Raw genomic sequence first — 23,246 nt, forward strand, 5'->3', positions numbered from 1 at the left:
TCTCCGATGAGGTAAGGTTACCAAAACACTCCATCCATCTTCTCCGGGTCCGGCCCCTCAGTCAAATTTTAGAACCCATTGTGGCCCACCAATCAAAAAGTTTGCCCACCCCTGGTTTAGCATGAGCTGGCAAATTGTGTGTTCTTGTCGCAACAAGACAGCAGGTAACTCCATATAATGCAGCAATCCAAAATAACTGTCATCATCTGAAATCCTTTTGTGGTGGTCAGTTGATCTATTGCTCTGACTGCATCTTGGCAAATGTGCAGCTGGACACGGGACATGTATGGATGTAAACGAGCAACATGTCTGGACAAACGCCCCAGCTGATCATTTCAACTATTTGGCCTTGCAGACCTCTTTGTCTGTGCAAACATTCCTCTACGCTGCATTCTTACCCCCGTCTGTGTGTCAGCAGATGTTACATGCCAAACCATTCCTTGCTTACATGTCAAGAAGGCTAATTCATATTTCGAATAAGTTAGGATATAGACTTTGCTTGCCATACCTGCAGATTTCCATTCTTGTTGTGATAAAGTAACCACTAAATTTTCTTTGTTTGCCTTGGCTTTACTTCAAGACGGTACAAGAAAGAATCGGGCCCTGTAAGTGCTGGTCGGTAGTCGTCATCCCCTCCCCCATTTTGAGTTTTCTCTGACTTTGCATTCCTTTCAAGTCAAACAGTTTTGCTCATTGGTGAAAGGTCAGGGCCAGCAGGCCTTTTCTAATGGCCTAAACCTTCATTTTCAATCTCAATGCAATTCAATCTGCGCTATTTTGACCCCAACCGTTTTTTCTCTTCATTTTAAAGCATTTGTCCTGGTTGCACTATTTCCAGTATTTTGTTTTGTCATATCAAATGTCTATCTTTTGCTGCCATCTGCACGCGAGTTAATCCGTGGCACAATGAATATGGTGTTTTTGTCTCCTTTTATGGTTTCTATAACTGACACACTTGTTGTGGTATTGCAAGGTGGATTAAGACAGGTAAGGAGGCGCAGGTAATCTAAGCCTTTACATTTAGCATGTCTAGCTCGGTGCCGCTGTCCTGTCCTGTTTTTCATCTCTCCCTGCCGCAATTCAAACAGCGACCCTTGAGGACCTAGTTCGGACACCCCTGCTTTGCATATTTCCTCAGGCCCCTTCATTAGGTAAACATGACCTTCACAGTGTAACCTGATCTCCTACAACAGATTCCTTTACCTTTGTTGCCAAGTTTATTATCGTGGTCATCAAGCAGTTAAAACAGAAATATCTACCTGGTCTTGCTATCTAATGTTTGTGACAGGGCAAATACAATGTCAAATTGTTGTTTGAATCGGACCATTGAGCTCAAACCAGCACCCCCTCCCCCCTCCCCTCCAACACAAAAAACAAACCAGACATTGCCATAGCCATACGTTTTGCTTTTATTTTATTTATGCAAAGCAGAAATACAAGTGAGGAGGTTCATGCTTTCTGTGTGGCAGTAGTTGAACTCCAAAGTTTTTCAGAATTCATCAATGTTTTACTGAATGTCACCAAATCCACAACGTGTATTGCAAGTATATCACAAGTTTAGTTAGTGAACATTACAAGGCGTGAGTGTGTTTACTACTATTTTGTTTCTGTTGGAGCGAGTTGGCCCAGAATGAACATGAATATGCACATATATTGAGCACTAACAAAAAATATATTTTTTAACATAACATGGAAATATAATAAAATTACCAAGCAACTTTGTAAAAATGTGGCAAAAATCAATACAGTCTAGGATTTAAAAAAAAACATGATAAAATTGTCTAACAAACCATGAACTAGTGTTATTAAAATAAGCACTTAAGCTATTAAAACTTTTGCCTCAATAGGAATAACACTTTTGGGGTGGTTGGCCAAGCTCTAACCTCAAGTTTAGGTTTGACGCAAACTTAAATTTTAAGGAGGGAGTTGCCCGAAACAAGGGACTGAACTTTGCTCTTTGTGTAGTTGATCCAATTAAAGACGTGATAGCTTAGTGTGACTTAATGACGTTCAAGGCTTGTGGCACTTGTTAGGTTGGAGGTCCTTGGCTAAATAAACAGTAGCCCACTAGCTCCCAATATGGTACACAACATTTCATTCAGAATTGTGATGACTGTACAATACTTGAGTGAAGGGATGGAGGTCTTTATAACTGTATATGAGGATATATAATGGAATGTCAAAACCCCCCCCAAAAAAACTAACAAATTCTATTAAATATAACAAAAGAATAAAACTTGGCTCATACTTCCACATGTGAAAACACCCAAAATATATATTTTTTTCGTATCATGGACAATAATCTGATGCAACCTTAGTCTCATAGAATCTCCAAATCATGTTAACAACAAACATACACAAAGTTAAAAAAGAAGCATAATTAAACTACTTTAAAAAAGCATGAAAAAGAAATCAAATAAATCCCAGTATAACACTGAAGTACATTTTTTTTTCTCTCCTGTCCTTTGAGATCAAAAGTGCTACACTGGACATTCAAAGACATCTGGATAGTTCCAGCATCAGACAACTGGCGTATACAGTAGATGATGATGGCCGTCATTTCCCTGTATTCTGTGCATAAATCACACATATTAAGAGCAACGACTCTTATATAAACAACATGAGGTAACACTGACGGTACCCTTCACAGGATCACATTTTGGGGGCTTCCAAAATTAAACTAAGTGGCTCACAAGTCAGACGCGACTGTAGACTGTTGTATGGATACAGCGCTAATCAAATGTATTAGACCACCACCCAAAAAGTACTTCAGGTGGTCTAATGCATTTGTGACGAACTGCAAGTCCATCAACCTTTTGAGGTAATTGCACAGCTTCCAGCACAAAACTACATCAAGTAGAAAGCATTTCAACAGTTATTGTAAAATATTAAATAAAGCAGATGACTGATAAAGATGATTCAGAATAATGAGCATCAAAGATGCATTCTCCAAGATTAGCGGTATGTTTGTTTGCATTTCCTTGATAGCTCTCTCATCAGTATCGACAATTGAGCAATTTAAAATACAATTAGGTTTTGTTTTCTCATGTCCAAACCAAAAATGCACAAGTTTAAGGACATAGAAGCAGACTGTCATTTTTTCTTACTTCTGCACCCGATACTATACTGACCTGGCATAGAATTGAGAACAATCATTTATACCTAATTAATTTACCATGTAACTGGAAATATCTTGTAAATCAAAACATTTTTCTATTGCATGGATTCCCCAATTACCAATGGAGATTAAGGCAGCAATTTATCAAAGTAACACATAGATGGAATGATGTTTTTTTGTTGAGCTGTCACTACTTTCTCAAGTTCACACGATAAGTGTCCCAATGTCCTGTTATATACAATGACGGCAAATATAATACTGTATAATATACCACGGTTTCACAATGATGATTTGAATCGGATCGTTTTCAACCCGGAACAATTCATATACATTGAAATTCAACATAATCCCTTTGCCTGGCCTAAACAACATGGCAAATACCGCCATTAAAACCCCAAATTGCATCTATACCAACTGTATAATGGCAAGTCATAATTTCACCAGCAAGACGGTCCATTAGTAACAGAGAGGGCCAGGTTACTGGTACTTGGAGGTTTATATATAATATAAGCAGAAATCTACCACAAAAAGATCACATTTTGGCTCTATCCCACAGAATGATCAATACATATACATTGATGCAATGTTAATGCGTCCAGTTTTTGCTTCAACTGAAATCCATTTTTGACCTGCTTCAGTCATAGCCTATATTAGTTATATTCACTGAGCAATGCAAAAGCAGAGATAGCCCTGACAAGATTACTCGTCAGCGAGCAGTTGAAACTTTGAGCTGCAGCGGTATTTGGGGTTAGAGAAACACCCGGACTTGTTATTCAATTTGGCACCACCGGCACCAACAGCAGCCAGCAAATAGTCCTGTGGAAGAGTGTAAGTAAAGCATGGAATCTGTATCAGCTAGTATGACCTCGCTCAGATCACAAGATTGTCTGATCTTCTCACTCCTTTAGACACCCCACATTTTCTTCTGCTGGAAGTAGGCATCAAATCTGTCCAGGGCATACTCCTACATATGGAAAAAAAAACAAAAAACAAATTAGACGTTTCGGTGTATATAATTCACTTTGCACTTATGAAATCAGTATTGTAAAATACCATCATTAAGTTTACTATAAATCACAAGAATCATTTACTATACCCCCTTCATTATGGTTGAGGGTAATTGGAGCCTACAGTCAGCCCTCTAAATATTGGGACAGGGACACAATCTTCATCTTTTATGCTTTAAACACCATCACAATGGATATGAAAGGAAATGAACAAGATGTGCTTCCAGATTTAATTTGAGGGTATTCATTTTAAAATCAGGTGAAGGGTGTAAGTCGTAGGAGTTGCAACATTTTTTTTAGCTGTCTTTTGGTTAGAGGCGAAGTACACCCTGGAGTGGTCGGCAGTCAATAAAAGGGCACACATGGACAACTGTTCACGTTCATGCATCGAGTCCCCAATCGTGTTGTACTCTGAGTATAATGACAATAAAGGGCATTCTGAATCTGATTCTAATTAACCTAAGCAGCATGTTTATGGGATGTGAGAGGAATCCGGAGCACTGGTACAAGATCCAAATGCCGCAAAGAGATGTTCCAATTGGTACCCTGGTCTCTTGATTGTGAGGCAGGTGTGCTAACTGTGATTGCCGGTTTACATACGGTAATGACTGTGAATGTATGTAATATTTGGAAATATATTTCCTCATGTTGTGCATTCAATACACCCATTAAAAAAACATATACTGCACAACGTCACCGCGAAAACAGGCAAACAATAAATACAATTGGGAGGGGTTGTTTTGCATTTACCTATATGAAGTTGTATTGTATTCTATTGTATTAATATTAGCGATCATGGTTTATGTATTTTCTCATTTAAAACATGCTCCAAACCACTTTTCATTGCAAACCTATTCAGTATAACCAGTTTTATATTTAATACTTTTGCCATTCTATTTGATACATTTGTGTTTCTGAATAGAGTTCACTTTATTAAATAACAAAATACATTTTACATGATTTTTAATCTTGTTCCATATAGAAAGAGCCTCCGATAATGTTGTGAATTGGCAGTGTACAAATAAAATGTATTGAATGGATATTTGACAGGATCATGTAGGATCCGTTAGATTTTGTTTCCTAGGGATTTTTTTTTTAATCTGTATTGGGGTCTATTCATGTGTCGTGTGTCATCATCCACACCGCTCATCCTGAACAAGGTCACAGGGGTGCTGGAGCCTATCCCAGCTGACGATGGGAAAAAGGCACACCTCAACCTGAACTAGTCGCCAGCCAGTCACAGGGCACACACCGACACCATCACTGAATGGTGACCGATCTCACGCTGCCCGCACACAAGTCAGGCAAGTGAACCACGACACCATCAGTGACTTGGGTCTATTCCCTTTCAGCTATTATGACCGCAGACTGCAGCTGTTCGATTGATTTGACCGCTGAGTTTATGAGAGCGTGACACACAAATTAGAGTGCAATGTGAAACACTACAAACATTTAGACTTGTTAGTTGACATGGCAGCCTGACCTGACCTATGACGGCCAGTTCAAAAATATCAACTGACCCACTCTGCAGGTTAATAGTGCTTACTGTGTATTTTTTGTGCTCAATTCATGTTCAGTTGCCTTTCTTAAGATTTTACCAAATAAAAGTGTACAAGTTGTAAATTGCATCACTCACCAGATATCCAAACTTGATGGTGGATAGGCGGGCCTGGATGATAGACCACAAGCCCCAAAAGAAGTGTGATGCAAGGGAGAACCTGTTGTCCAAAGCAAAGTACACAGACACATGTCTTGCCTTTCTAATGAATCGTCTTACAAAAACAAATGAGGTCAGTTTTCTTACCTGTTGACCTCCACGTAAAGCTCCTCCTTCATTTTCATTTGGCCCTCTTGACTTAAGTTGTCGAATCCTTGATCGGACGCCCGCAGGTAATTTTCGATGAAGTGAAGCTGTACAGAGACGTCACAAGGTCGCTTAGGTCAAATTTGATGCGGAAACAACCAGTGTGTTCAAGGCAAAAGTTCATTACACTATGTCCCACACACCTGCTGAGCCTTGGAAGGATAAGCCTGAGCATTCACTTTGTAGAAAGGAAACCCGTCACAGTTGTAGTCATACATCCACTCACAGAAATGGTTGCCAATATCAAATCCCCTGCAACAAATGAAAAATCTAGCTCAGACAATTTACGTTGCAGTGAAAATACCAAAAATGTGCCATATCATACTAAATCTGTCAAATTCTTCACATAGGGCATCAGTAATTTATTGTAGCAAGGGGTCAATAAGGATGTTGTTACTGAGCTCAACATTAATGCATTAATAACAGTCCCACGTGCAACTCGCTCTATGTGTTTTCATACACTTTCCCCCACTAGAGGAGAGCATGTGCGCTTGTTTTTCATCGAGGTTCACGTCTTTGTTGTTAGGCTCCCTGTGCTGAAGCCCCGTGGCTTGGAGCTGTTAACATCAACAGAAACACAACAGATGTCCTGGAAGGCTAATTCCACAAAAGGTTCAACAAAACTTCCACAAACTCAACAAAAAACTGCCAACTAATTATGGGTAATATCTGGTTGTGAACTTTTATAAAACATGTTGAGACTGTCCCTTTTCGTTCACTGTTGATTACATAGATACTGGCATTTGTGTACAAGTACCATTTGCACATGTACATAAATGACAGTACTTCTCAGATTACGGTAAGTGTCCTGCACCTGTGAATGCACCCAAAGCGCTGACATCATCAAAGGCAGAATCGTTCCTCATTCATTTAACACAATTAAGTTCCTGTCTGCCCAAAAATGTTAGATTTAAACTGTTTGGAGCCCAATTCCATGCTATTTAATGCCCATGGTGTCAAATTCTAACAGATTTATTTGTTTCAACTGTTTGTATTTAAATGCAATCTATTCATTAGCAGATAGCGGCTGAGGAGCCATGACAACGCGGTTGTATCCTCGCAGCCTTCTGCTCCAAACTAGGTCACATCACAGTGGACAAACGTAAAATATACCCACTATACTGTAGTAAGATTGTGTGTTCATTTCAAGGCGCGTTCTTCACGATAAATTCAAGAACAAATGCTCCCAGTTTATGCACGTGGTATGGCATTTGTGTACAGTATGTCACATGACCACAGTATATGAGGAGCCTTAAAGGGGCTGCCCGAGGGAGGGGTGAGGGGTACAGCAGGGGGATGGGCCAAAAGGACTGTGGGAAAAAATGAAAGCTTTGTCTGTCTCTCACTGTGAGTCACGACCAGTGTAAGCAATTCGCTTTACCCTTGAGATCCGTAAACAATGATACACATGTTCTCAAGAAAAAGACTGTTGCCTCTTTAAAAACAGCACGGCAAGCATAATGCACCGTCATTGCATTAGGACTGGATACTGCCTCTCTTTGCATCCACACTGTTGCTGTCCTGACAAATTCTGGTTACATAACAACTGCAGCAAGTATTTTGACATCGGAAGCCGTAAGGTGGCCATGAATTATGACTGCTGTGAGGATATATTGATTCCATCCAGGCTGGGTGCCAGGTGGTGTACTTTTTCCCCTCTCCTTTGCACCATCAATCTAGAATTCTGCTGAGCATCGAGGTTATGTCTGGGCTTTTAGCGGTCTATTTCTCTATCATGTGCAGATCTCAATTCTTAATGACACAAAACGAAGTGTTACTATGCTATGACAATGGACGATGCAACAATGACATACTCGGATCATAAAAAGTAGAAAATCTATTTTTCAGAGGAGAGAAAAAGAAAGATTTTTATTCCCTATTGGGAACTTGAGTGTCTCACAATTTGTGAGGCGTGTGCATACATACCTATAGTTATAACTGCTGTACTCAAAGTCAATGAGCATCAGCTTCTGTTTGTCCAACTGCTGGTGGTCTTTTAGTAACAAGATGTTTCCTAAAGCAACAAATCCAAAGGTTTTATATTGCTGACTGTTTGTCACCTTGATGTAGATTTTACATTGTTTAGTTTGCACAAACTAGACATATCTGCATAATATTACCTTCTTGACAATCATTGTGGCAAAACACCACTGGCGAGTAGGTGGACTCCAGCAGAGACCTGAACACAGACAGAACCAGTGTTATTCTGCATTAGCTGCATTTGATCAGCTTGCTGGTAAAGGATTTTTTTCATTACATATTTTTGCGGACTGCCCACAAACATAATCAGTATTGGAAATGTCATCTGGATAGAGGAACGTATGACACCATACACCAGCGTCATCAAGTTAATCACCTACTAATGAACATAATGAGCTTAAATATTCAGAGAGCTCCAATGACCAATGTGTTGTTTTGTCATCTGGTGACATTAAGGTTCACATTTTCACCACAACAATGGGTAATACATATTAATTCTGTAGTTGACTATACATCCTCGCTTTCTTGATGTTCCTTTAACTTTTGTTGGCAGATAGCAAAATGTACCGAATGGAAAAGACCTTCACATACCCACATTTTCAATTAGACTAAGAAAAACATACTTGAGCCAATCCATCTCCTGCAGTAGGTTGTAGCTGAGCAAGTGGTTGAAACGCCGCAAGTGAGACTCTCGGGTGAAGTTGAGCCTCATGACTTGGCTTAAGTACCTGATGACAAACACAACGACACATTTACTCCTCTATTATGTAGTTAGCAGAAAAATGGGCAGAGTGAGGCCCAGACATCTCATAATACTTGCATGTTGATATACTGCAAGTGGTTGTCACATACAGATCGGGACATATTTTGAGCTTTTGAGGATGTGTCAGTGGCGACAGAGATTACCGTACTTACAAACAGCACTATTAATATCTGATACATTTTGCTTAAATGCAGACCTATCACATCTGAATCGTGTTTCGTCTAAAACACACCTTTATGAGTAAAACGACAGAATTATTCTTTTTTTGTTCCCTTACAATTATTTCTGTTATATGTGATGAACATTTTGTCGCAACAAATACAATCGATTCATCTTTTGGTTGGAAGATTATTAATTATTTGCACTGAGTGATCGAAAATGAAACAGCAATCATGTCGCAACATACATGTAATATGAGAACTATATTACTACCTCACACGTCATAAAATCCTATTTTGAAACTTTCCATGAAGAAAAGTGGAACAGGACGATGGACTTTGTCACTACACTTGGACAACAATTGCACAGTGTAATCTTTGTAAACAACTACCAGACAAACTTTGGGTCAGTTCAAACGGAATTACAAGATATCGACGAAGCTTTCGGAATCTAGACATGTTATCTTTAAAAGTGGGGAATGTTGACTTTGCAGTGATTTCAAAGTAGTTCAGGCTGTGTTTACTAATTGTACATACATAACACACATTTAAAGAGGAGACAGAATGTGTCATCAGATTTTTTTTTTTTCAACCAGCCAAATTGCCACGTCATATTTTGGATCTACAGCATGTAGGAAAACTACTGGACGTGCATTATAATACAGTATGTTATAGCCATAGCCTTTGTTGGTAAATAAATAAATAAAAAAAATATAAAATACAAATTCAATATAGTTCTAGTAGTCATATTGGGACAAATTCTTTAACATGAAGTTCTGTATAAATTCACTTGGAAAATCTCAATTTTAATTTAATGTCCTATTAAAACTAAAACCATTTCATGCCGACCTAAAACACCTTGGAGGTGCACGACAGGCATAAAGACTTTGAAACCAATGTGCAGGAAAGCTAAGCTCCAAGATCATCTTGACCTGTACAATTTCTTTTGTCATTTGAACAAAGAGTCTGTAAAATCTCTGAAACGTATGAGAAAGAACCTCAACAATAAACTCATAAATTCCCCAATTCAAATAGCGACAGAGCTCCTCTCAACAGATACGTAAATGCAATAAATTTGCTTGCCACTTTAGTGAAAAAGTGGAATCCATCAGTCAAACATCACCACAAACCAGGAAAATTACAAAATGATGCAGCACTTAAAATCACCCAGGAAGAATTCAATTACTGTACCATGACAGAATGTAATACAGTGGATCAAAAAACTACAACAGATTTATGAAATTTGTTCAGTTACAGCAAATAATCAACGGCTATCTTCTGTCGGGAAAGTCCTAAAGGCTTTATACTGGCTCCCAATCAGCTGTACAATAGATTTTACAATTCTGCTACTGGTCGGTAAATCACTACATGGTTTGGGTCCTGAATATATCAAAGAAATGCTGATTGCATATAAACCCTGTCAGGCACTTATGATCAGCAGACTTTGGTCAATTAGTGAAGCCCAGAGTTCAAAGTAAACATGGTGAAGTTGCATTTTGCTGTTACTCTACACACAAATGGAAGAAACTTCCAATAGAAAGTGACGTCAGTTTGCTGTTTATCTAATTTACATTTTCAATTAATATGATTTCAGAAGAAGAAAATTGCAATAACAAATACATTTAAATACTTCCTTGAAAAAGTGTTTGATCGAGCCAGTCTGGGCTACAGCAACCACACAATTGCTAAGTCAGAATGATACCACCTTTGCCTCAATTTGACCCAGGAAAAACCCAGAACAAGTTTCGGAACTTACTTGTCTATGGTTCCAAACAACCATTTGGGCTCCTTGTTGAAAGGCATTTTCATTCCGTGAAACTTGGCCATTTTCTCTGCAACCTCTGCGGAAATGACTGGGTCACTCAGCTCACATGTTTCCAGCTTACGGCTCTGTCAATACATAATGTTTTATTGAAAGGCATGAATTTATATTCTCTTTGACTGGCTACAAAATAATAAGCAAAGCAAATACAAGCATAGTCTCTCAAAAACAGCCACCCACGATTCTAGACAAAGATCTCCATATGATGAAGTGCAATTCTACAAAGCTGCAAACCAAAGGTACTACTCCTATACTACCTCAAAACCAGAATTATACCAATTAACAATTAACGCTTCTCTGACAGTGTCAATTTTATATTTAGTATTTTGCAAGACAGAATATTTGATTCGGTTTTGGGATCTCATTAGACTCTGCATCAAGTCGTGTACACTCTGTGTATTTTTCATTTTTTCCCATACAACCATAATATATAATAATGTATTTTTTTATTTTTTTTTACCAGCCAACAACAAATGACGAGTCATGTAGCTACTTAGAATCCATGTGCTTGAATGCTTAAAACTGAGAGCGCAATAGCAACAAGCATGGTTCCCTTCCATGAACATAAACGTACATGTCAGCAATAAATGGCAACTTACAGGCAGATACTGCTCCAGTCGTCCCTGAGGAAAAATACCGTAGAGTTTAGGTCCCAATTCCCTCTCTGCCAGGATTGCAAACATCACACTCTCCAGGACCATGGCCTCTGCTCCCTGAAACAGACACGCAGTAATCATAAGTAACACTTGCAGCGCTCCGATATTGCACTAATGAACAAGCACATTGTGTGTTGTAAAAATGATGCTTGAAGAACACAAAAAGAGGACATTCAGAAAACGGGACGTAAAAAAACAAGTTGGGAATCATCTGCCGTAAAAACTATCATGGTATTAACCCGCAGTGGCAACCTTTGATAGGACAAGCCGAAAGTCGCAAAGTCACAAAAACGCATTGTTCCAAAATTTGTATTAACCAACCAAGAGTGAAAAATTCTCATAAGCACAAGTGAATCCCCTAAAGCAGATTTTCTTAAATGTGACAGTTCTCATCTCATCGATATCTTTTGTCATTCTATGTGGATGTCTTCCAGGAATTTAACTTCATCTCATGCAATAAACAATTCCAATCTTTAAATAAAATGTTTCCTTAATAAATTAACATTATTTTGTTCACTTAATTTGCTACAGCTATTTCTGCAAGCTATATCAAAACAAATTTGATGGCCGGCTCAATCTAACAACAAATGATCAAGTACTGTTCAAGAAAATAAAAAACACGCTCCAGTTGCTGGTTAGTTGGGTTCGCCTGTCAGAAGTGAGGGAAACACAGCAGATGGATTCCAAGTCCCAAGAAGCCTTGGCCCACCAACAGCACCAATCACTGTTGAAGCTCCTGAAGCAAAGTAGACAGGCTCATTTTTCTTCCTTTATCGTGGTGATACACAAATCTCACACACCCACACACACTCAATGAACTCCGCCAGAGAGCCAAGGTTTAACGGCAAAAACTGCTTCTGATCTTGGGGTTTGCCCCTTCTCCTTCACAGCTTCGTTTCACAGCTCATTTAAATGCACAGCAATGTCTTTCGAGTACTAGTTGTCAAACTGACCAAATGTACACGGCATGTGAAAATGAAGCTGTTTTTCAGTGTAGTCATTAGTGTCATTAGTGATGTGCTGCCACTTTGACTTTAGTGAATGACCTGGAGAAGAGTGAACATTAGATGATTACTGGATTCCTTGGCCAGCAGCCAGAGAATGTAGAATACTGTCCAGCAGGAAGATGCCTTGCCTTACAGGAAACTTCAAACGTTACGCCAAATTGTATTAAACTGCATCGTTTGCAGCGTAAGGACAATAACTGAATTTCAAAGAGGCATATTGTCGAGCAGCAGCAACAAGCAACAAGATCAGAAAAATCCGTGTGGTAGTACAGTAATTGCAACTGGTCCTCAGTTCAGAGTGTGTAGCCTATGAGGCACACCCACAAACCAGCAACCATCATCAACAAATGTATCACAAAATATTTCATGCCGTTTACGAGGAAATCCTTTTCTTTAACGATATATCTTTAACAAAGACAATAGAAAAGATATGGACAATCTTCACAAATGATTTCAAAAAGACAATGTACTAAGCCATGAGATTTACAGTTGTCAACTTTTGTATCAATTGTATTTGACCTAGATTCAAAATATAGGGGCAAGTACAACGCCATAGAGGTCGAAGAACTGTTATGTCCTCTCAACAACCAGACTCAACCTCAAATGACAAAATCAATAAAAATACAACTAACTGGGTCAAGTCCAGTGTCATTTATTCTGCTGTGTGTTCTGCATTCATTGAATTATATAATCAGTTTTTTTTGTAATAATACATACATATGGTTTATTTCAGGATACTCAACAGAACATTAACAAGTAACATAATTTAGTCACCATGCACACCACATTTTCATCATTGCCAACTGCCGAGTAAGCTCCCCATTCTTATGTAATACTCTTATGCAGGGTTGATCACATGTAGTTTGAAATCTCCAGTGTACATTATCTAATATCTCATAATCACCTTCCCGTGCTTAGAATTATATCAGCCAACTCTTAGCCTAAGGATACAAATATTCAGTTGGGTGGCACATTTATGAATGCTCCGTGCTCTTTTTACTGAGTGCTTATTTGTTACACATCCTAGTTGGCCTGCTTGATTCTGCATCCATCCTACATAAAGTAAAGTGCTCAGTTTCTTTGTTCTGATTAAAGGTGGTGATTATAACGAGCAAACAAAGCATTTCAAACAATGTAAGAGGCATCAAAAATATTCATTTTTTCCGCCTCTAATATCTGGAGGCCGACAGTGAGAACTATGCTAGTCATATTATCCACATCACAATTATGATGTCAAACTGAGAGAATTTTACCATTCCTACATCAGTCTGCCTTCTTTCTCACACTCTTTTCGACAGTGGAATTTGATGAAATCCTCGTCTGAAAGCTGACTTATGTTCTGGGATCAGAGCTTGTGTCTGATATCAATGCGGCGATATGACGTGGCTGACCTTGGAGTGTTTCAGCAGGTGCACTGTGAGCGATGTGACAGCTGCTCTAGCAACCTCAATGCTTATCTCATACTTGTCCCATAATGTGCGTCAATAAGCCAGTTGAGGTAAAGATGATAACTCCATTTAACATGACACAGAAACCAATTTGAGAACCTAAAAGTCACTGAATTATATGACAAGGTACAAATATGCTGCAGAGCAGTCTCATGTAACCTCAAAAGGATTCCTTCTAAGACAAATAGGATTTACCTGGACCAGACACACTGCAGACAATCAAGGTTAAGTTATCTCAAGAAAAGGACGCAGCTGTGCTTCAGTCTTTTAGAGACTTTGCTACAGAGACATAAGGACTCCAGCTCTGAATCTCACTGTGGACCAAAACAAGGACATTGGAAACAGTTGTTGAAGAGACAATATTTTGCTTCCAACTGTTCAAGTGCTCTTGAGCAAGGCATTGAATCCACCAAAACTACACAAATGAGCTACCTACATGCTCTCTAGATCAATTTGCTGTCCATGTGTTTGGATTGCTTCTGTTTGTAACGCATGCAACATACTTCAGCAACGTGTGTTGAGCAACTTTTGGTGAATGGGAAATAAAATAGACAATGGCACTGCCAGCATTCGAGCTTACAATCTAATGACTTCATGTTGATCACATGACGGAGGGGGCTGTGATTCACCCTCACAATGTGAGAGGTCTTCTGTGTGACTACGAGGTCATTGTGAGGCTTGCGGGTGCGTCATGCTGCCATCGCAAACTGAGCTCATTCATGTGGCTTCTTTCAAAAATAACTCTTGATGAGTCATCCAATGCTTATCGCGCCAAACGGAATTTTCTGAGAAGCATTAGACATATTTCCCCAACAAATATTTTATTTATTTCTCACACACACACCGAGCTTAAGTCTTTTACAGTCCATCACTCTCACATTCTCCAACGGCATACAGTCGTGCCGCACAGACGTGCGAGAGGAAATGGTGTTGAATTAGAAAGTAAGTGCAATCACCCAAATGGTTACAAACAAGTGGTCTTCTCTATGACTTCCCGAAACAAGACTTCAAGCACAAAAATAAAGGCACAGTCCTACAAGGGAACTATGAATTTAAAGGGAAAAGTGTTTGGAGAAACACTGGACGCTGAGTGTTGAATGGGTTGTCAAAGGACATAGGAACATACTTTATATTGGCACCGTCATCTGTTACTTACTTGAAAGTGATTCTCTTTGTTTGACTGTTGGGATTCCCCTTTATTACAGGACATCTATCAACACAAGAAAAAGGAAGAACTATCCATGAATACATGAGAAGTTGTCCATGAGCATCCAAACCAAGCCATGCGCATGGCGCAGACAACATAGTGTGAGCTCAAACACACAAACACGCACACGCTTATGCTCTGTGATGGCTGCATTCATGCATAATGCAATAGTCAGAAAAAGACAGAAGGTACTATCAAGTTGTGTTTTCTGACCCATCTTAATGAATGTATGTACTAATGCTGGCCTAAAAATATCTGTATCCATTTTATGAATTTACTCATGGTGCAATACACCACTCACATATTTTCATTGCTGAGAAACGCCATCTCAAGACTAAGTAAGGTTTGTTTAATCATTAGTAGCTGTGCACTGTGGCAATGAAATCAAACTTCCTTAATCGTATTAGCTTCTTGATTAAACACTGGTAATTCCTAATATGAGACACTGTTTTGCAGAAGATGGCTGCCGTTACCTTGGTGAAGGACACAGTGTCTCTGCTCTCAGACATCTCTGGCAATAAAAGCCAAATTTAGATTAGACCCATTAGCACGTCCATAGCCAACAGTTATCAACGAGTTGGAGTCTCAGCTAGCCTGAAATTATTGGGCAAATGGCTTGATGACAGAATGTGTTCAACTTAAATACTCAGCCAACTGGGATGCAGTTTTGTTTTCAGTTTTTTTGTCAGTACTTCCAACACGTCAGAACAACACAAGCCCTTGAAAGCTTTTTACTCAAGTGTATGGACAGCTAAGTTTGAAATCTTAATTATTGCTCATCGTGTATTGAGCAAAATATGTTTTGCTGAGGATGCAGTCATTCTTTAAGGAGAGAGAAAGTGATAGCGAGAGACAGGTCGAGATAAAATATGCATGTGACAATTTGCACATAACCAATGGGAAAACCACAACCAGAGGCTGTGTCCATGCATTCCTCGTGTGGAGAGAACGCAGGGAATTCATGCTGAAGTGCAAGTATCCCTAATTTTAGTCTCCAAGTCGAATACCTCGCCCATGTTACCAGCTTTTGGAGTCTTGAGCAGGGAAAGCTTGTGAATGGTCACTTATATTCGTTGACAAAAATCCAACGATAAACTTTGTCTATGAGATTAAGATTAAGCATTATATTAATTATACATTGCTTGGATAGGGATTGTGAATTTTACATTTGATCATGTTTTTAGATTGTGTATCTGGGATATTTTTTTTTGGTTGGGGGATTTGAACCAAAACATGGTTATGGCCATGATAATTGTGATATTACATACCGTCTTATTTCGGCTGAAGAGTACTTGCATATGATGCCCTGAGCTGGGCAGTCCGTCCCGGGGACGGATCGGGCAGGCCCTGCCGGACGCCCATTATTGGGGCGGGGGGTGACAATTTTTAAAAAAGGGTTCGATTAACAAAGGCCGGAGGTTGATTGTAGCATGGCGAACTCGAGAAATGGGAAAAGAACAAATATTGCCTAAGAACGCGTCAAAAGCGTCATGCGTATGAAGCAATGTGAGAAATCGGTGTGCATTCAAGCGTGCCTGTAATTCCTTATTCTGACATCTCCCAGGGTGGCGTCATGCTCGGGCAATTTCTTTTTATTTATTTTTTTTGGGGGGGGGCGGTCAGAGGGCCGAATGGGATCCAGCTGGCGACAATTTTTAGGAATAAGGACGGAGGGTCCAGGCTGGAACCGTACCAAGAACGCGGCCCAGGGGCGGGGGACTGACCAGAGCACTTGCAATAGATGTTTCAGTCTGCAGCATAGGATATGACAAGTCAAATCAAGAAAGGTCACAACTAATTTCCGCTAATTTATATTACACCATGTGGAAAGCGCTTTGTTACAGCTCCAGCTGTTGTGAAATGCACTATGTGAATAAAGTTGTGTTGTATTGTATTGTATTGTATTGACCGGCAAAAAAAGGGTCAAGTGCCCAGCACTGATGATACCATACACGTTGAAGTGGTTGAAAAAATGGTTAACTTTGGAGTGGTTTGGTTGTGTTATTGGCATAATGTGGGATGTGTCGGCCTTACGACTGCTGCGGTCATGAACTCGGTGTAGGCTGTGTCAAAATCCATGAACTAATAGCTTCTGTGTAATGAGTAGAGTGACAACTGTACCAATTGCATTCAGCCAGATGGCTTACTGTTGTGCGCCTTTACTTTTATTACTTTTGCTATGCTTTTGCTATGCAACTACAATGCTTCTAAAGAGAAGAGCTAAGGCCAGCGTGGAGAAGGACAATGTCCATTCAATGGATAATGCATCAGGGAGGAAATTTGGAGAGGGACGAGAGTTGCCACTAAAATTAAGTCAAGTGAAAGAGAGAGCGAAAGAGAGAAAGAGTGGGAGAGCGAGTGAGAGAGAGAGAGAGAAAGAGAGAGTGAGAGCGCACCAATTGGGACAGGATAATTTAACTAATTCTTATACATGTCTGTTACTGGCCAATGGACAAACTATCGGCTGGTCGGAAACTGTAGTTGATTACATTGTTTACAATCAAACGCAGCTAGCAAATGTGAGTGACATGATGCACACTTTGATCATGACATAGTTTAAGTGTCCTGGCCATCTTTAATTGTGACACTCTCTTATCGGCTGAGAGACGTTTATTTAAAAAAATCATTAGCTGGCTAATGGGCAGCACAGTGGCCGACTGCTTAGCACGATGTCGCAGTGCAGAGATCGTGGGTTTGATTCCGGCCGAACTCTGGCCTTCCTGTGTGGAGTTTGCATGTTACCGCGTGCCTGCGTGGGTTTTCTCCGGGTACTCCGGTTTCCTCCCACATTTCCAAAAACATTCATGACGCCTTGATTCAAAACTCTAAATTGCCCCTATAGGTATGAGTGTGAGCGTGGATGGTTGTTTGTCTATGTGTGCCCTGCAATTGGCTGGTAACCAGTTCAGGCCCGAAGATAGCTGGGATAGGCTCCAGCACCCTCGTGACCCTTGTGAGGGGAAGCGATACAGAAAATGGATGGATGGATAGCTGGCTAATTTACTATTCAAATCCGCTCACCTTATTATGGGTTTATTCGTCTCCTCCTTCTTCTTCTTCATGAACGTGCCCAATGCAAGTAAGTACACATAATTGGTGGAGTAGGGATAATGGTCTTGCCCCCGTCCTGTAATGGTATGCCCCAGTATCAGATGGGAGGCGTGGGTTACGTGACGTCAGATTAAGGAAATATAGGCACACTTGAACGTGCACTGCTGTCTCACATCTCTTCACAGACAAACAGTTGGCATTGGCGCTTTTAATGCATTCTGAGGCAATTTTTGTCGTTTGTCCATTTCGCGAGTAGTTACATCACATGAACAAAGGCTGATTCGTGGGCCGGACTAAAATCAACCTCCGGCCTTTGCTAATCGAACCCTTTTATTATTATTTTTTTTAATTGTCACGTACCGCCCAAAAATGAGCATCCGGCAGGGCTGGACCGTTTCCACCCCGGGACGGACTGCCCAGCTCTGGTTGTTGGAAACTTCAATCTACACAATATGTGCAACAAGGAGTAATCCAATGCTACACCTCCGCTTTGCAAAATATATAAAATATTCTGTTGTTGATTAAATAATCTCAAAATAAAGTTTTGTTGAGTTGTTTTTCTAGCTGGGCAATAGCATTGAATCGTGCAATTATCCTAAACCCCCCACTCACTTTAAACATGTTTCAAAAGTTGCTCGAGGTGTCTGCCCGAGTACGATGACTTGGATGTTTAGAGCAGAAAAGAAAAAGATAGGAAAGGAGTTTAACACATTGTTCTCTCACCACACTGAAACTTATTAATGTTGGCGGTCAGGGTTGTGCTATATGAGTGTGTAATACGACTTTGTATTAGTCTGAGATTTCAGAGATCTCATACTGTACCGTGTTTTTGGGTGGGTTCAACAGGGAACAAGAGTGCCCAAGGCACGCTCCTTTGGGAAGCCTACGGCAAAGAACACATGCATGTACAGCCATGGGGGTACATCACTATGTACGACAATGGCTAACACGTGCGTAAACACACAAACACAACAGGAGTGAAGGCATCACTGCGCATGCATGCAGACACTATGACCTTCAGATACACGCGCGCGTGCGCGCATGCACGCACACACACAAGCCCAACACATGCACCCACTACCATATAGCCCTTCCACCTCTTCTCTCTGTGTCCCATCACATTGCTACAGTGATCACCTCTTGTTTGTTTCTTGTCTGGATAAAGCAACAACATGTTGTTCGAGCAGATACAAGAGGAGTATCTGTCCTAAAGGCAGACAAGACAACATTCATGCCAATTTAGTTAACAAACTGCGTACAGTTATTACTACATTTGTGATTGACAGTACTGCACCAATTAAAGATTCCAAAGTGTGTGTAGGCTCATAATGCAAGAATGCATCCTTGTGAAGAGCTTAGCCCATTTTTGACTGTGACCAAGGAAAAGACAGCCATGAGCTGTTGGACAATTTACAATAATAGAGAAGGCTCCCACCTGCAGGATGGCCCCATAAAGGCGCAGCAGAATGCTTCTTGGCTCATCCCCAATAGTGTCCACACTGTCTGGGAGGCTACACAGGAAGAGCTTGTTACTCAGCCCACCCCTGGAAGACACAAAAATAAGTCAGTATTATAAATAAATCAGAATGAACCAATGGCAACACTGCATGAGGACGACACATTACTAAACCAGATCAATCAGTCTGTGCCCCCCGCATCTCTTTCTTTCTTATCAGACTTAGTAGAATTTGGCTTTTTTTGCAGTGCTTGTGTTAACACATGCCTGCCATTCACACAGATGGCGTGGGTTCAATTCCCAACCAGTTCCCCAATATCACAATAGCCCCAAGCCTGGACAAATGGTTGGTTTACTTCAGGAAGCTCATTCGGCGTAAAATTGCATCAAAGATACACTTGAGTGAGTGACTGTATGAGCCCAGATGGGACAAGCCAAAAGCAAACACAACAGAATAGTGATTACATTAAAACCTATATCATCATTGATGGCGGTGACTTTGGAATACTGTTTTCTGTCAAGACTCGAGTTTTCCATTCAAACAGCTATGTTGGTGACTATTACAAAACAAATTGCCATTAAAATATGTGGCAGTTATGAGTGAGCCCCAATTAATTCTTCCTAGCAACAGTGGCCCCTTAATCAGGAAGAATCTGATCATTGGCCCGCAGGAAGTCGGACTTTTCTGCCCTCCGATCAAAAGTGTGCACTGGAATGCCCCTTTGACCTGAGAGGTTCGAGTTGCGAAATAAGAAGAAAAAAACAGGAGGCAACTTCACTAACCGGATTCAATGTGACGTCACGCCACAATGGCGACCCTAAGGATACAGACTGAGAATGGCAAAACATAATTTACAAAATTATAAATATTTTAAAAATATACAGGATAAATTGTATAAAAATTATAAAACATATTTATCTATCTAGAACTATTATGACATTAATTTATTCATTCTAAAAATCGTCACATGATACGATGTGATTTGTACTGACTACTTGAAGAGATGCCGATGCCGTTATCACCCTTCATGAAGTTAGTTAGTGATAACTATGAAATGCTATAAAGATTATTATTTAATTGATTATTATCTATATAAAAAAGGAAATTATGAAGTAATGTTTGCTGGAGGTCAGAATTTGAGGGTGAAACAGGACTGGATTTTCACTACCATCCCACACCCACAGAAAAAATCCCATACTGTCCAGTCTCGGACTACAAGGGGGGAAAAAAAATAAATCCTGTCTCGCCCCATCCCGGTAACAATGACATTCCGTCCTGCTCTTGTTCAGAATGACTTCCATTACCATTTTGGAGGTCAGCTACATAAAAACTAAAAAATAAAACTAAAAAAAAAGACACACAAAACAAAAAAAAAACTGCTTTTTACCTCCTCTTCCTCTTGGACTGTCCAAGGTTTCCCCAACTACAGGATAATGGCACTCCCATCTGCTCCCGTGAGCTTTTTATCCTGTACCATGATGAGCCAATCCCGTACTATAAGTAAAGTTGTTGTCTCCCATCCCGCCTGAGTCCTGTGACTGGCAATTCCTGAAAACCGTGGCTAATGAGGTAGCCAATTGAACAGTAACATGGCAACCCACACATCACTGTCAAATAAATTATTCTGGAATAAAAGTAAAAAAAATAAATAAACAAGTCGCGACAGTCGATTCTTTGTCCGGCGATTGACCAATAACGCTAGCATGAGAGCTCCCACCACTGCCTAGATTTTATAGCCAGGTTTGTTCTTGATTAGTCAGTCAGAATAGCAGCAAACACAGCAACCATGCACTCTTGAGCAAACGGTCTTTCAGCATTTATTTCCAAATTGGAAATTCCAACCCTTAAAAATCAACAACAAATTAACAATCAAATAAGTGTAACATTATATAATGCAAGATTTTATTTCAGTTTTAATATATTCAGGCAGCAATATTTTTTCCAAGTGTCAGAGGATCTGTAAGTGGGTTGCGCCAAAATAAACTTTTTAAACAAAAAATACAATACAATGAATAAATGAATTTAAAAAAGTGTACCACTGATGGTTGACCTGGACGAATTGATGGTTTATTCCGTTTTCCTTGAAAACATTACTAGTGTATAACATAGACCTGTTATTCGTTGTTGTGCCGAAATTGTTCCAATTCTGGAATGTCCTATTGCGATCGAAATCATAAAGCCCCTTTGAGGGTAACTGCCAATGTCGCCTGTGAATTAGTTTAACGTCACAGATAGAGTGCATCTTAACGGATATAACATTATCACCGTTTTAAGTATTTAGTAAACACGTATGGCACTGTAAATTCAAGTTACATTGAAAAGCAACTGATTTGCTCCCCGTGCCAGTGTGCACAGTTTCAAGGATGCGCATTTGATTTGAATAACATTGATAAGCAACGACACAAAAAGAACTAGACGGACCTTATAATGGAGATCTCGAAGTCGTCCTCCGTCAGGGTTTTCCAGGACCCATTGAGGAACTCTTTGCACCATAGGTAAGCATTAAACCGTGTGTCCTGGTCGGGAGTCTCGGGGCGGACGAGCTCCTTGCAGTCCTCCTGAGCACCGGGCTGAACCTGCAGAGTGTTTTCGGTCACCAACAAACCCAGCGACATGGAGGGGGAAGAGGAAACCCCGTTGATGAATTTGGTCTTCATTTTAGCTTTTTAAACAAAAAACTAAAAAAATTGGGGGGAAAAAAATCTACGACGAATAATTTGCTTAAACCAGGTTTTCACCAGTTTTCTTCTCAAAATGATAAGCTTCTTTGACTCGCTGTATAATTTATTTTCAAGCAACAAGTGTTCACGTTTTCACCAATTTTAACTTGGAAAATTGCGACAAATAGCAATGTGTCGTTCAAGCTTTGTAGACCACCGCCACTCACTGAGAAATACTGCTCCGGAATGAGTGAGACGTTACGGGGGTTGTGGATTTACAGCGAAGACTGAAGGGCGGGGGGGTTGTCACGTGACTCCCGTACGGCAATTTCCTCTTCTGGTTGGTTGGCTCACACAAAGCCCAGCAGGGTGGTCATTGTGGGCTGGATCAAACAAACCCGACTTCCGCTGTCAACTTCAACCATACATGACGTAAAACGTAACAAACCCATCCACATGACAACGTTTAAACCCCCCCCCCCATAAAATATTTAGGTTCGCTGACTAAAATAAGTGAATGTCATCGATTTTATTTTGCTGTTTTGAACTATCAGACAAGGTATAAATACACGAACAGATCTAATCTATTCTTACCTGCTAAGAATGTGAATGGATTAATAGAGTAGATGAGTCTTAATTTTGAAGCGTGTTGTCGTCCGTCTTGTCAAACATGACTAATAGCTACATCTGTAACTCAGCATTGTAATATCATTGACTGCATGGGTGAAGCTATATGGCATTAACACAGTTTGTAAATATTTTATTGTACTCACAATGTCCCGAAATCTCATTTGTCAGAGTTAATTAACCCTGTGCTGTGGTAGAACGCGTAAACACACTCACACACTGTTTTTGTTCATTGATTCTAATACTAGTGTACAAAAATATCTTTGACCGAGCCTTCTTGACAGTTTAGTATGATTATAGTTTTAAATAAGTGCGTTCTAGTTTTATTAGCTTTTCCAACATGTTTTAGTTGACATATCGCATAACATGAGTCACCTGAAACAGTTTTTTTTAAATAATTCTAACAGCATTAAACAAAATT

At 39.9% G+C, this 23,246-nt stretch overlaps 1 protein-coding gene across 3 annotated transcripts; it reads right to left on the reverse strand.

The window, feature by feature from the left end:
- Positions 1 to 1,385: 1,385 nt before the first annotated feature.
- On the reverse strand, positions 1,386 to 22,447 carry chka (choline kinase alpha). Of its 3 annotated transcripts, XM_088298033.1 has the most exons (13): positions 21,960 to 22,108; positions 19,517 to 19,625; positions 18,904 to 18,964; positions 14,980 to 15,033; positions 11,312 to 11,425; positions 10,647 to 10,780; positions 8,593 to 8,697; positions 8,110 to 8,168; positions 7,916 to 8,003; positions 6,133 to 6,241; positions 5,930 to 6,036; positions 5,762 to 5,843; positions 1,386 to 4,082 (listed from the first exon to the last, which is right to left on the reverse strand). In XM_088298033.1, exons 2-13 carry the CDS (start codon positions 19,561 to 19,563, stop codon positions 4,023 to 4,025), a joined length of 1,020 nt encoding a protein of 339 aa, XP_088154159.1. In that variant the 5' UTR covers positions 19,564 to 19,625; positions 21,960 to 22,108; the 3' UTR covers positions 1,386 to 4,022. The 3 variants fall into 3 exon arrangements, with proteins under 3 accessions (XP_088154159.1, XP_088154157.1, XP_088154158.1); XM_088298031.1 differs by lacking the exon at positions 18,904 to 18,964 and having other exon boundaries at positions 21,960 to 22,447; XM_088298032.1 differs by lacking the exons at positions 14,980 to 15,033; positions 18,904 to 18,964 and having other exon boundaries at positions 21,960 to 22,447.
- Positions 22,448 to 23,246: the final 799 nt, after the last annotated feature.

Source organism: Idiotropiscis lumnitzeri, chromosome 6 (genome assembly GCF_059441095.1).
Source record: "Idiotropiscis lumnitzeri isolate Australia: NSW breed Sydney's pygmy pipehorse chromosome 6, RoL_Ilum_1.0, whole genome shotgun sequence".
Classification (NCBI taxonomy): domain Eukaryota; kingdom Metazoa; phylum Chordata; class Actinopteri; order Syngnathiformes; family Syngnathidae; genus Idiotropiscis; species Idiotropiscis lumnitzeri.